Source organism: Haliaeetus albicilla, chromosome 19 (assembly GCF_947461875.1).
Source record: "Haliaeetus albicilla chromosome 19, bHalAlb1.1, whole genome shotgun sequence".
Lineage (NCBI taxonomy): Eukaryota > Metazoa > Chordata > Aves > Accipitriformes > Accipitridae > Haliaeetus > Haliaeetus albicilla.
This window is the reverse complement of record NC_091501.1, coordinates 4,297,648-4,312,094: the sequence shown is the minus strand read 5'-3', so window position 1 is coordinate 4,312,094 and position 14,447 is coordinate 4,297,648. Positions and strand designations below refer to the sequence as shown.

General features: G+C 39.7%; 1 protein-coding gene across 4 annotated transcripts in view; it reads right to left on the bottom strand.

The window, feature by feature from the left end:
* Positions 1-14,447, bottom strand: part of LARGE1 (LARGE xylosyl- and glucuronyltransferase 1) — a 286,503-nt gene that overhangs the window by 52,991 nt on the left and 219,065 nt on the right. For all 4 annotated transcript variants that reach the window (XR_011328841.1, XR_011328842.1, XM_069807359.1 and 1 more), the window contains one exon: positions 11,924-12,028. Coding sequence is in view for 2 of the 4 variants with exons in the window: in XM_069807359.1 (XP_069663460.1) it covers positions 11,924-12,028 (105 nt within the window). In the remaining 2 variants the exon portion in view is untranslated. The remainder of the gene's footprint in view (positions 1-11,923; positions 12,029-14,447) is intronic.

The following is a 14,447-nucleotide window of genomic DNA, read 5'->3' as shown; positions in this document are numbered from 1 at the left end:
ACTGGGCCACACCTCCACACCACTGACTCTGGCCTCTGCTCTCCACCCATAATATCAAGAGCAAGTAGAAAACACAAGTATATGGCTGTTAAGGATTAAAAAATTGAATTAAAACTGCAATTCCACAACAAGACACTGCCTGCATTTTTAAATCTTCATTTTAAGTCTTCGTGTGGGTGAAAATCACTGCATTTATTTCACTTGATTTATAGACCACCTAACTGCTGCTCATAATCTGACTAGCCGTATCATTAGTATAATAAAACCATAGCTTATGTCTATAGCTTTTAACACAGTATGACCAAAGGACTGTTATTCTAACACATTTTTGGTGTATCCCAATACATTATTTAACTATGAATTTACACACACCAGCCTTTTTCTCCTAAAAAGCCTTTCACAATGTAAAAAAAAAACCTAATAAAAACTCGCAGGGATGCACAATGTGTTAATTGAGAATAAACGATGACTCCACATTTGAACTTTTCTTTGAGAAAACTGAACAGGGCTGAGAAGCTGTTTTGAAATGGAAAGTGGGTGTCCCTCCGGGCATGGTGACAGAATGCAGTAGCCCTTGTTTTCTCTGCACATGTATTGAAAGCGAAGCTGTTATAGAGTGCATTTTGAAATGTAGTGCAGTCACTCTGTTGGGAGCCTGCTTCCTCTTGAAGCATTATAAACATTTTGTTTACACTTCCTGATGACCATTTAATGAAATGAAACACTTTTATTTTCTCTTTTTTTAAAAAATTTTCTTATGTTTCTCCTTAGGCAGAATTGAGAGGAAAGATGTACTCAAGTATGATTCTAACTTCTTACAGAGCTACTGACTGTAGTTCCGAATTTCCTAGTTTTCTAATTGTTTCTTTGTTGTTTAGATGCTATTCTTCCTGAGTAATTTGAAAAAAAAGATACATAGGCTTTGTACCTTCTCTTTAATGACTTCCATTTCTGGGGGAATTTCTGCAACTTTCTTAAAGCCACAAAGGCTGCTACAGAAAAATTTCCTTGATTCAGGAGTCTAAAAGGTCTACAGAAGAGGAGTCATGAGCCATAAGTCTTTTAGAAGTCTATGAAGGACAACCTCTGCTACTTAAAGACCACCCTGCTAAGTAATGCTCTCCCCCCCATCTTCCAGATTCTTGTGAAGAGAAGTAACAATTCTGCAGGTCTCTCAGAGGTCAGCAAAGAAAAGCCATCTCTAGACCTGGAGGAATTGGCCTTCTCTAACATAGATCCCAAACAGTGCAAAGTCAGACATCTTCCTGCCCAAATTGCTGATAAAGTTTTCCTAAATCCTATAATGGAAAACAACATGGCTGGCAAAAAGACAAATATTAGCAAAATCAGAAAGGGAAGCTACAGTTTTGCCCAGCTGCTCTACTTGCTTTGGGCATCAAGGAAGACGAGTAAGGATAGCAACCTTTCTCGAATCCCTGCGTTTCCTGAACCCTGTGCAAAGAGTTGCAGGAGATGAAAACCATCTGTGAAGAAGGTCCTTACATGGGTTTTAAAAAGCTCCTCAGTTTTCTTATAGCCTTTGCACTACATGACCCCTGTGAGCATACAGGGTACAGAGACTACATTTTAAAGGCACTGGGAAGCAAATATTCCAGGGACTTCTCAGTTGGTAAACTAGGGAGATTGCTTCCAAGAGGGGAAAGAAAACCCACAAGAGGCAAATCATTAAATTCTCTTGAAATTCAAAAGATTGGGAAAGTTTTTGCTCAGAAGTTTTAAACCTCAGATAACACATTCTAACTTCAGACCAGCAAAGGGAGAGAGAGGAGGGAGGTTTCAGCTTCTAGATGCTGCAGCACAATGGCAATGACCAATCTAAATGGAGCAGAGGCGAGCTGTCTCAAAGATGTGTCTCGCATCACTGCCATGCACAAGTATCACCCAACAGCTACTCAGTGTGCATCTCTGTACATGTCTGGAAGTCGTGATGGAGGTGCCCAAACTTGACACTAACAAAAAGATGGTGAGGTACACATCTTATTATAAAGCACTTTGAAATGTGAGGCTTAAAAAGAAAAGTGACATGGGGAAAATGTGGAAAATTTCTACAAGTTTTAAAGAACTTGTCCTCTCTTCAGTACTAAAAATGCAGTAATTCTTACACGGCAGGTTATCTGTGATGTCATTTGCCTGGGTGCTTAGGTGACTTCAGTTGAGGGGAGAACAAAGTCCTGGTTAAACACATATTTAAGTGATAAAGTCAGAAAGGATAATTTTTAGCTCTTGCATAGCAGAGGCCATAGGATATTTCAATATCAATTTGTGCTTTAACTAGAGCATAACTTCTAGAAAAACATTCAGTCTTGATTTAAAAATTTAAAATAATGGATAATCCATCACAAACTTTGATAAGTTATTCCAATGCTTAATTACCCTGATGAAGGATACTTCCCTTATTTCTAATTTGAACATGTCTTTGAACTTGCAGTCATTTGATCTTGCTGAACCTTTGCTAAATTGGCAAGCCCTCTATTAAGAAATGTTATTTTCTCCTGCAGATACTAATAAGCTATGATCAAACTATCCCTTGACTCACTCCCAGATAAGCTCCTGGAGCCATTTTTCCCAAGTTTATGGGAAATTTTCCCATATTTTGTTTGAACTTTGTTAATTTATAAGTACTCATCTTTGACCTGTGGAGATTAGACCTGGACAAGTAGCTAAACCTATATTTTAAAATATATCCACTCCAAGAAGTGATCCCTAGTGCCCAGATCAAGGACTATGGAGTGGTTGTAGACACACTGTTCAGGGTCTAGCACTTCATACTATATAGTACTTGTACTACTTGTCTCTGAGGGCCTAGTTTGTGTTCCTCAGTTTTTAGACATAAAAATTATTTTGTTTGCATTTCTCAGTGTCTGACATTATGAGAGAGCCATCTTACAATTTTCTAGATTGGAGAGTTTTTAGCATGGAACTAATGGTCTGTGTTGTGTGCACTGAAGAATGTCATCAGGGCATGTGGCAATATTAGAGAATGTGAAGCCTTCTGATGCAGTCTTGAAGGACTGGAAAGTGATGCCAAAAAGAGCGAAGTCTTATCCATACTATCTTCCAGAAATACTTCCTGGAGTGAACTACCAACAAATTACACTTAATATTTTTTTTTCCTGACAAAAGACAGGTTGCTCCCTGAGAAAGACAGGCTACCAACTAATTTCTGTGCCCTGTGGATGATCAGGGAGCCAAGAGTGAAGAATGAACTAGGGAGCTAAGTTATCTGACAGTGTAGACAACTGGTATGTCAGGAGTAAAAAGTCTACACCTAATACAAAAGAAATATACCTCCCATACTCATACTTGAAATGTCCCTGTTTATATATCCAATGATCACACAAAGTATTTTGACCACAGTATTAAACCTGGAGTTCATGTTCACCTGATTATCCATCCTGGACTGATTCTCATGCATGTCTTCATTCTTTCTGAGTGTGCAATTTTACAGGTCAGTGCCTCAAAACACAGAAGTGCGACTGAGTGTCCCAACTCTACATCAGGCCAGAGTAACTGGACTTTGGGTGAGCTGTCCTGAAGAGGAATCACAGAACAGTACAGACTGTACAGGGTTGGTTACAGTGCAGGAGGTCCAGTCATTGGATCTCCCTGTGCAGGCATGTTTGGAAAAAGGGATCACACAAGGCTTGTTTCCATGGATAAAAACTGAGGAGGTTTGCTGGAACTTGCTGAATATTTCCCCTGACAAAAACAAGTAAGTCTTTCAAAACTAATCTATCTTGGACTCTCCACCAAAGAATCACCCACCTTTAAAAGAAAAAATATCTGTTTCTTGATCCTCAGCTCCTGTAAATCAGCTTAGATCTATTTAACACAAGAGTCAGGCATTTATATCAGATCTGGACCTTATCCATGATGCTTACCTATGTTTTTTTCTTCCTCAGAAAGCAGCAAAAAGTGAAAGGTAACAGGGACCATTGCTTTAAATTACGTGGGTTTTTTTGGTGTTGATCCTCTCAAAAGCATCATATTTAATAGGGGTCAAAATGTCAACAGTTTTACAAGGTTTCTACTTTGGACTAAGTGAAGAGGAAAAATGCACCCTGCACAGATGATAATTATTTTGCCTGGCTTCTAATATTAACAGTAGTCCACAAAGCTAATTGTAGGGATGGGCACAATGAGTAAGAACCAATCATAGCTTTTCTTGCTCTGGTATTCAGTCAATGCCCTAGCAACAGAGAAAGAAATGTGGCTCATGGGCTGAACAGCCTCTAAGTTATTTCTTTATAGTTGGATGACAAAAAAGTTTGGGATTTTGCATTCAGAAGCAACCAGACAACTTTCCCCCCCCCCTCTTAATGGGTGGTTCATGGGCTGGATGAGATTCAGGAGGAATAGAACATTCTAAGAAAGGGATTAGGGGAAGGAAAGCAGCAGCACAGAATGAACAAGCCTAAACATCAACCATAGCATTTTTTAAAAAAAACAGGAAACACAATGTACTTTTAATGCAATGACTTCACCCAAAAGTAAGCTGCAGGTCAATCCTTCCTCCACGACCGTCTCTCTTCTAGTAACAGAGAGACAGGATTAGGTTCACAACAGAATTACAAGGATGCATTTCTGTAAAGAGAAAATGTGTGTGGAGCTGTTTAGCATGCTCATATAGCCAAACCGAGGTACAGTTTGGATAAGTGGATTACAAGGTGCCTGCAAAGTGAGTTGGACTGCCAAGCTCAAAGGGTTGTGTTCAGCAATTAAACATTCAGATGGCGGCCAGTTACAAGTGATATTCCACAAGAGTTGATACTGCGGCTGACACTGTTTGACATCCTGATTAATTAGCTGGAGATGAGATAGAATGTATCCTCAGCAGCTTCACACATGACACCAAACTGGGGTCTGTGGCCAATACCCTGGGGATAGGGCTGCTATTCAGAGGGACCTTGACAGGCTGGACAAGCGGGCTAAGAGAAAGCTCATGAAGTTCAACAAAAAGATTACCACTCTCTACTCAGCACTTGTAAAACCACATCTGAAGTACTATTTTGGATTCCTCAGTCAAATAAAGACACCGACATGCTGGAGTAAGTCCAGCAGAGAGCAATCAAAATGGCCAGTGGCCTGGAGAACATGTATGAGGAGAAGCTGAGAGAACTGGGCTTGTTCAGCCTGGAGAAGAGAAGGCTAAGGGGATCTCTTACTGCTGTCTACAACTACTTAACAGAGCCAAACTGTCCTAAGAGATGCACAGAGACACAATGAGAGGTAACTGACACAAAGTGCAGCAAAGGAAATGCTAATTATGTATTAGGAATTTTTACTTTTATTTTTTACTTTTGTCACCAAGACAGTAGCCAAATACAGGAATAGGCTGCCTTGAGAGGTATCCTTGGAGATACTAAAAACTCAATTGGAAAAGGCCCTGAGCCACCTGAGTTGGCTTTCAGTGGGAGGAGGACCAGAAGACCTCTGGAGATCCTTTCTGACCTAAATTGCCTACAATCCTACGATCCTATTAGGGAAAGCTTCTCTTTTCACTGTCTCTGCTAAGGCCTTGAGAACAACTGTGTAGAAACTATCTGTATATATAGGGTATTGCAGTGCTCCTGTCCTCCCCTGAGCTCAGTTCGACAAAGACACGTGGAGGAGGGAGGGTAGAGGAGCTACAGCAGGAACAGTTAAAGTCAGGATGTAGCTGAACATAGAGACAGAAGAAAGACAACGGGGAAAGGAAAGAACTGAGCTGCTGCTCCTGAGATCTCAGTGTCCACTCAGTTTTGCAGATTCTTCTTTGTCAAAAATCTCTTGATATTTTTTTAAAGGGGAAAGGTTTGTCCTGAACCTAGTTTGCCCTGAACCTAGTTTGCCCTAACACTAAAAATGATTAAAGCATAGTGATTTCTGTAGCCAATAGCACCTAAGAGAGTGATCTGACTATGACCAAATGCAACTGTTTTTTGTTGGCGCTCTCTTAGAGGTGGCAGCTTTGACACAGGGGTGTAGAAAGACATCTTAGTTACTCTGCTACTTTCTGTGACAGGCACCAGGCTACCCGTTAAGAGTCCAAAGATGTAGTCCAACAGTGATGCTTCTTTCTTTGCTTTGGGACTATGGCTAAAACCTCTGTTTCTGTATCTACAAAAAGGAACTGTCTTTACAGTTACTTTTATGAGCACAATGAGAAACTGGAAAGTGAACTTGCACTTCAGAAGAGAAAGTAATGGTTTTACTATTACTATGCATTTGTCTGGGGTTCTCCTGTCATATAATAGAAGTTTTTGTTCTCAGTTTAGACACCTGGATGCCTCTACTAAGCTATTATGTGTAAGTCTCTCATCTAAATTTAACCTGCTAATGATGGTCCCTCTACAATAAAGAGAGGGCATTTCAGAGTGCTGGACAACATAATTACTCATCAAGCTATGTATGTTCACATAAAGAACTGTCTTGATCAAGCTAAAAATACCACACTTCAGAATGATGCTTTAAATCATCAGGCTGGCATACTACATACATATGTCTTATTTATGTACATTACATGGAGAACTTTACATTATGAACTCAGGTCAGACCAGTAAAAAACCCCAAACTAGGACAATTTATTAAACTAAAAGGAAATACTTTTTATTTACACCAATATAATGGATACTAGAATCTGGTACAGACTGTCTGAATGTCATTGTTTTTTTTAATCACAGGTTTCTTAGGAGATGAAAGTTTTCAGTGTTTCAAAGAAAGTCAGGCGTTGTTTTTAAAGAGAAGACAGTTATGGGACTGATAGATTCAATTGCTAAGGAGCAGAGGATGTATCTCAGAGAATGCACTGAACAGTAGACTAATTCAGCCGCAGCAACGCTGTTACTACATGGGTAGGCTTCTCAAAATAGAGGCACCATTTTCAAAATCAAATACATATTGACCCTCATTTGAGAAACGTCAAGCATGCTGTAAACAAGTTCTCAGTACATCACGTGTTAGAAACTGCATGAGAAAGACTGGAAAGGAATCTATTCTTTGAGGGTAGTCAGCTTTAAGATAGTTTATTTTTAAGTGCAAGCTGCAGATTATAGCCAACAAAGATAGGTATTTGGTCATCAAAAGCACACTTATCATTTTAGCTTCCCACCATTGGCACAAACAGACTGACATTTCCTGTTGAGCCTAAAAGCAATTGTGGTGGCACTCCTAAACTACTACCTGTACAATGTGCGTGATACCTGTACTTCAAATGCATCCATTTGCATTGTAAAGCACATATGTATCAGTATGCTTTGCACTGATAATAATATTTGCTGAATGAAGTCACGGTTTCTTAAAGAAGGAATAATCTAATCCAAAAAATGGGTACAGTGTGAATCTGAGTAGGTGGAGTAGGTGCTACTTTTTCCTTGCATTGGCGTTAGACTTCATTTTTTCTTTTTTCTTTTTTTTTTAACATTAAAATGTATTTTTCATCTGTTTGCAAAGTCTCCTGTACTTAACAACCAAACCTAATGATACCAGTTCCCGTACCAAACATGACTAATGTTTTATGTAATGAGAGGCAGGAATATTGCAATGGCTTTTAAAGAGGGCATGGCCAAACTGAGTCAGCCCCCAGTGGTGTGTATTTAAAGGTTCTATAAACCATGAGTTTTCTGACTTCTTCATTCACTGAGACAATTCGGAAAAATCTCCTCTCTCACGCAGCCACTAGACTCTTTTCTTTACAACATGGAGAAAAGCACTAGTTTTACTCAGAATCTGTGGAATATAGTCTGCAAATTAGTGCTATATTCAGATGGCTGTCATGGAATTCTGACTCTTTCAGGGGGGAAAAAAAGGCATTTTGGTAACAGATCTATCCAGAATTAGGCAACAATAACTATTTAAAGCATTAATTGTGAGGATTTCTGAAAAACAGAAATGTCTGATTAAATTAAAAGTGCTCAGCACGTCTTAACATCAGATCCATTATCATAATGTTGTGTGCCGAAGCCCATGGAGCTCAGATGAAAGTGGTTATCATTTTTCCGGAGCAGGACCACAGGCAGTTCCATGACCGCCACCACCCCATTTTGCGCTGCTTTACTAGTCATTTGCTTTCTGCACTGAAGATGCACAGTATCATCACGAAGAAGCACAAGATGTGATCCAGCCTAATCTCATATAAACAGTCTGCCCTACGCTTGTCACAATTGCTAAATATTATGCAAAAATGACATAACATATGCTTCCCACTTCCAATTCATCTTCCATAGGTCCTTTTTTTCAGGGAAATAATAAAGGAAAGAGATTCATTCTAGCATTCTTCCAGCCATTACAAATACGGGAGTAATAATGCACGGTGCACACGGAGCCTGGTAATTGTTAGGTGCTAGCCATTCCCTTCTGTTCTCAATCCACAAATCTGGTAATGTGACATCTCTCAGCGTGGGAGTATGAATCCTCAGCTCAAGCTGTTGAGACACCTCCTTACAGTATCTGGTAGTTGCACTGAGGCAGTGTATTTCAGATGAGCCTCAAATCCTCAGGACGGGCTTCTGTAGTCTAGAGTCTGAAATCCCCTGGGCCAAAGTTTTTATAAATGCCCCCCTGGCACCCAAATTACAGGCACAGATCCATCCTAAAGCTCCATTTGAAAGGCATGGAGTCCATTCTCAGCTGATATAAGTTGGTCCTGCTGCACCAAAGCCAGAGAAGCCAGGGGTGATTCACACCAGCTGGGGAAGTGGCCTGAAATCATGCTAACAGTCACCAGAAACTGCTTTTAAAAGCTATTCTCCACCATGATGGAAAGTATAAGGCGGACAAAGTACTAAAAGCTTTTATGTTTAGAATTTCTTTGACAAGATATTTTTCTGAGGACTAAGAAGACTGTTATTCCAAAAAGGAACATCAAACCATACAGTGCAATTCTGGAGCTGTCAGTTTAACATCTGTAAAGAGAAAAATCATTGTGCAGCTCAGGCAATACTTTCGAAAGCACAGTTTAGTCAGTGAAAGACAATATAGATCACACAGAGAGAAAAGTGTGCTTTAACTAATGTATGAGGAGTCTGTAAGAGTTAATCTCAGTGTAGACAAGCAAAATGGAGGGAATGATATATAAAAGAAGTATTTGATTAAGCAGTTTACTGAGTTTTGGCCAATGAAGTACAGAAAAAACCTGGGTACCTCTGCGGTACAGAAGGAATTGTGTTTAAAATGGCTTGAGGAAGGTAACGTTATCTCAGATAAAGAATGGTTCTAAGAACATTTTAAACACCAATTAAATTGTCACTAAACTAACTTCTGAGTTTGGTCTGGTTTTCCTAAGATTATATTATCATGGTCTAAAGTATGACTTGGATTATCTGCCTGTGCAAATGAGGAAGAAGGATGAAAAACAACCAAATAAAATCTTTCCTTGAAAAGCTGTATTGGCTGTCAGGAGATTTGGCCTGGGCACACAGGAACAGGAGAATGCACATGCTCACTGGGTTTAAAGAGCTAGTGGAGAAGGAACAAACACACCTTTGGCTTTAATGTTTCTGCCTTCTGGGACTCCCCCAGCCTATATGTTGTCCAGAGTCGCTCAGACATAGAAAGGTTGGAGTAAAAGATAAATTATTTGCTTCAGAAATTGGGAGGAAGCAGTGGAAGAATTTTGACTTTGAGGGGTGCTTCTGCATCAAATCTGCCAGGGTTGGGTCTGGCTGAAGAGGCTCACATAAAAATCTCTTTTCTTAGGATTGTATCCCAGGACTGTAGTAAACACTCTCCCAAGAGCAAGAGCAAAGTCTGTCTGAGAGCTTCCCCCTGATGCAGCTTTGTTTAGCTCATTAAAGTTTCAGGATTTTGGGGTCCCTTTGACTATTCCTAAGTACAACTCTAAGCACCTGAATTTCTGAGTCTTCCCTTTCCTGGCCCACTGTCTTTTATGAGTGTTTTGCTTAGAGTTATTGCCTCTCTTTCCTGCCCCCCCGCCTTAGTTTTCTGAATCCTCCTTGGCCACAGTGTTACATTCAGTGTCAATTATTTTAACTTACTGAACACATCAAACAAGCTCCAATTTCACTTGGTATTTCATCTTCCTTGAGAGATTTACACCTTCAATCTCTGCTAGATTACTGAGGCAAACAATTAATTCAATTAAGAAAATTATAGTAAATGATGCTGATTCTGTCAATATCATTGTTGTTACTTCTCAGAGGTTGCCTGTTTCACTCAGTGACCTCTCGTTCTGTGCACTGAATGTACTGAAAAAATATCATTCCACTTCCTATGATCACTTGTCAATCTACCATTAATTATCTACTTTCTGGTCTTCCTTCTAAAAAAAAAAAGTTTTTATAACTAGAGGTGAGTTGTCTGAAGAAAGAAATTGTGAGCAACTAAAATCATGGGCAGGATTATGCATGGCCTGATAGGTATGTATTAACACATACCAAGAACTAACACATGCAATGTATGTGAAGGACTGCAGACATTCAATTATTTTTGCTTCCAGTGGAAGAATTTTGTGATATACTGACATTTGGTATCCCTATAAAACATTTGGAACAGTAAGTTAAGACAATATAAATTAAAGCTTTACAGTGTTTTTATTTACATAATTGCATTTTAAATACTACAGACCACATATTCCTGGGTTACTCTAATGTTATGTGGTTGCGACACATTTCTCTGTCAGCATTAAAATGGCAGAAAGGAAAAAGCAAAAATGCAGCAGGAAGAAAGTAACTATAAAAGGTGGTCATCTCTCAGTAGAACAAAAGATACTGCTTTGTGGTGTAACACTGAAGAGAACTGACATTAACAAATTTAGTTGTGTATAACATAAGCTTTCAGGTTTCAGGACAAATCCATAAAACTTAGCTCTGTCTCATGCTTTTGGGGGGGTGGAGGGCAGGCAGCCCAAGCCTCTACATATGCAATTCTGCTCCGGCAAGTGGAGAACCAGGAAACAAACCTCTTTTGCCAAAATCTTGTATCCATATCTATCTCTGTTCTGTTAGGCTATTCTTTTGAACATTTTCTCAGAACAGAGATGCTTTGCAGAGGCTGAAATACAAATTCACAAAAACTGGAGTGTTTCCCCCAAATATACAAAGGAATACAGAAATACAGAAGACCCAACCACAACTTGTGTGAATCTTTTTCTAGTTAGTCTGTTTAATTCAATCCAATATATTTCTGTGAAGCAAAATCACTACTATGGTGAATAATTTCCTGATAGTGCAGGGATATCTAAGTGGACTCATCTTTTCTAAATGGAGGCTTCACCATCTGTTCTGCCCGCGTATTACAAATAGAGAGGTAACCTAACTCACTGCATCAGCATGTAAAGGCTAGCATGGAAATGATTTAGATGTACGTGTGTGTTCTTTATGCACCTGGTATGTTTTCTCACATACCAAACACAAATCTGTGGGGAGACTTGTCTCTTGCAACCTAATAAATTCTCTGATCCAGTGCCTTTATTCCTTTCTCACAGCAGCAGAAATTGATGGCCAGTAGTTTGCATTTTATTAGGACAATTATGACCCTGTTGCTGTCCTGCAGGAGTTATATCTTTATTGGGCTGACATTTTGTATTTACCTCTCTACAGAAAATGAGCCTTGATTCCTATTCTTCCCCTCTTGCTGGGCCTACATATGCTTCATCATGGACAGAAATCTTGTAGGAGATGTGCTAAGGGTGTGTCAGACTGCTGAAAAGCTCTGTCCTTCCCCAAAGGATGCCATACAATCTCTCTTAAGACGATTTAGAGAAGCAACATATTCTCCTCAGAGTAGCACAGGACCAGAAACTCCAAAAGGCATCACACTGCATCATTTTTACTGCTTTAAATGACAAATTTTGCAGTAGGTTAGGAAGGGAGGTGCAAGTTACCACATGTCATACTCTCTAGACCAGGAAACTGATTGCATGCTCTGTGCAAACGTTAATTCAAAGAAAACCCTCAGGTCCTACCTGTGTTGTAGCCCCTCCCAAGCGCTGGCCAGGGCCGGTGATTCTTCCAAAGGTTGCCCAAATACCAATCACTCTGGTTCTCCACCAAGCCAAGAACCTGCTGCCCTGGAAATGAGCAAATTGCAAAAAGATCATGAGACAAAAGACACTCAATCAATGGAAAACAAACACGCGCTCTGGAGAAGGACAGCCAGTGGAAAGAGAAGACAGAAGTTGGGGCGCTGCCTTCCTTTCACGCATTCGGAAGATGCCTGCTTTTGTAACAGACAGCAAGCCTGGCACAGCAAACTCCGCACAGCTCATTTCTTTCCTTCTCCCCTGGCTAGTCTGAGTAATTAAACACTGTGGGAACCTTTGTCATGCTGACAAAAATATATCACCCAGACAAATCTGAATGCTGCTTGATTTTGGAATACAATGATGGAGAATCCTAGTGAGAAGTAAGTGTTGGTAAAATGATCATCTAATATGAAGATCTGTTCATACTCTGATGGAGATAATATAATTGAAGCACAAGGCTCAGTACAACAAATTATTGTCTTCCCATGCTCCCCCCCACTAGTTTCAGGGATTTTTTTCTCAGTCACAAAGGAAATCCCTTTTGCTCCGGAAAATATTGGATTCTAAGAGTTTACCTACAAAAGAAAGCTGCACCGTTTTAATTTAAGAGAGTAATTTAAAAGTCATTTAGGTAAGCCTGTGTGGAATGCTGCATAGAAATTATGATTTCAGTTTTAGATGGGCTTATTTTGGTTTAGCTTACATTGATTAGCAGCTGGCTTCAGCTAGAGTAAAATGTGTTTTAAAGCAAATGTGTCTACAAGGTTTGCACTGCTTAAAAATCAACTGAAAAGGGAATGTTTGTATAGATAAGGACTTAATTATCTATCCTGAAATGTGCTGTATAAAATGTAAATAAGAGAAGTGATTGAAATGATGCTCTGGTGACAGAGGATGGAGGGAAGGGGAAAACTGCATTTGGATCTAGTCAAAGAAAGGAAAGGGAATGGTGTTTTGACAGACGGACCCGCTCAGTGAGGGCACTAAGGCTGGGATTGAAAATTATTTTGCAACCTTTTGAGAAAGCAATTAAGCATCATGCTCTGAAGGCACATTTTCAAATCCCAGCTATGCTCATAAAACTGGATGTACGGTCACAACAGTGCACTGAAAGCATTAAATGATCGTTATATGTTGCTTATGTAGGACCATAGCTGAATTACTAAAATTTGAGTATGGCCCAAGACAAGACTGGGCTCAGAAGCAAGACAGAAAGACAGAAGTGATTAATTCAATTTTATAATCAGCTAGGAAGAGATTAGGATACATCAGGTGATTGCGAGACTCTCCTGCAGTATCTCTAATTCAGTGGAACATCAGTAACCCCCACATGTGTCTCGAATGCTGTTTCAAAGAGTGTGAGCAGCAGTGAGTGGCCAATTCATATAACAAATAAATAAGAACACTACGAAAGCATTCAAGGAGTGAATGGAAATCAATCTAGAAATAACCTTGAGAGATTACCAAGTCCAGTCCACATCACTGTTCAGGATCATCCTACTCTATCCTAATCACAACATGCCAGTCCTCACCAGACCTCATTTTCTAATGATGTCCCTCCTTTTGCATTACATATTACATGTAATATGTATTTAAGTTTTCACATTATAATCCATAACTCATTTTTTAAGAAGGTGGAAAATCAGGGGGAGAGCAGAAAGGATCATATAAAAGACCATCACACATTTATCACCCCATTGGTGCTACTGAAAACTGGTAATATTAACAGAGTGCAATGCACAAGAGCATGAAGGAAATGACAAGTTAGAGGCAGATGAATCCTAAGCAACTGATGATTTGTTCATACAAATAAACTGTAGCATCTCTCAACCTGTGAGACACATGGAAGACACTAGACAGCACATGAGGTGCCACGAGCCATATATTGTGAGGAAATATGAAAGGGATTTCAACTGGCTGAAACAAGTCTTAGCCAAAAAAGGCTGAAGGGCAAAATTTAAACCAACATTTGTTGATTCTGTGCTGGAAGACTGCCTGCTTTTTATAACCACTCCCCTACAGTCGAGGTAGAATAAATCAAAATAAGAAACTACCATGGCTAGTAAAGGATGAGAAAAAACCCCAATAAAAAATGCAGGTGCAGCTTGGCTGGAATGGATTGGCACAGCCGGTAGGAAGAGAGTGACCCTGCCCATATTCTAACAGCGCATTTCACAACTCATCAGTCCACAGATCCTTCTCAGGATAGTACTGCTAACATCAAAAGAAATGTTAGAATTCCATTTGCAAGAAGCAGATACTGAACTTCCTTACCACAGAGCATCAATCTGCTTTCGTTATTTTAGCCCCATGCATTTCCCAACAAGCCACAGAGTTCAGCCTTCAAACTGATGAATAATAAAAACCGAACAAACCTTGCTGCTTGTTAATGGTTTTCCTTTCGCACCTACCAGTCCAAAACCTCAGTTCTGACAATGTAGCCCTGAAATACTTATTTCTCAGT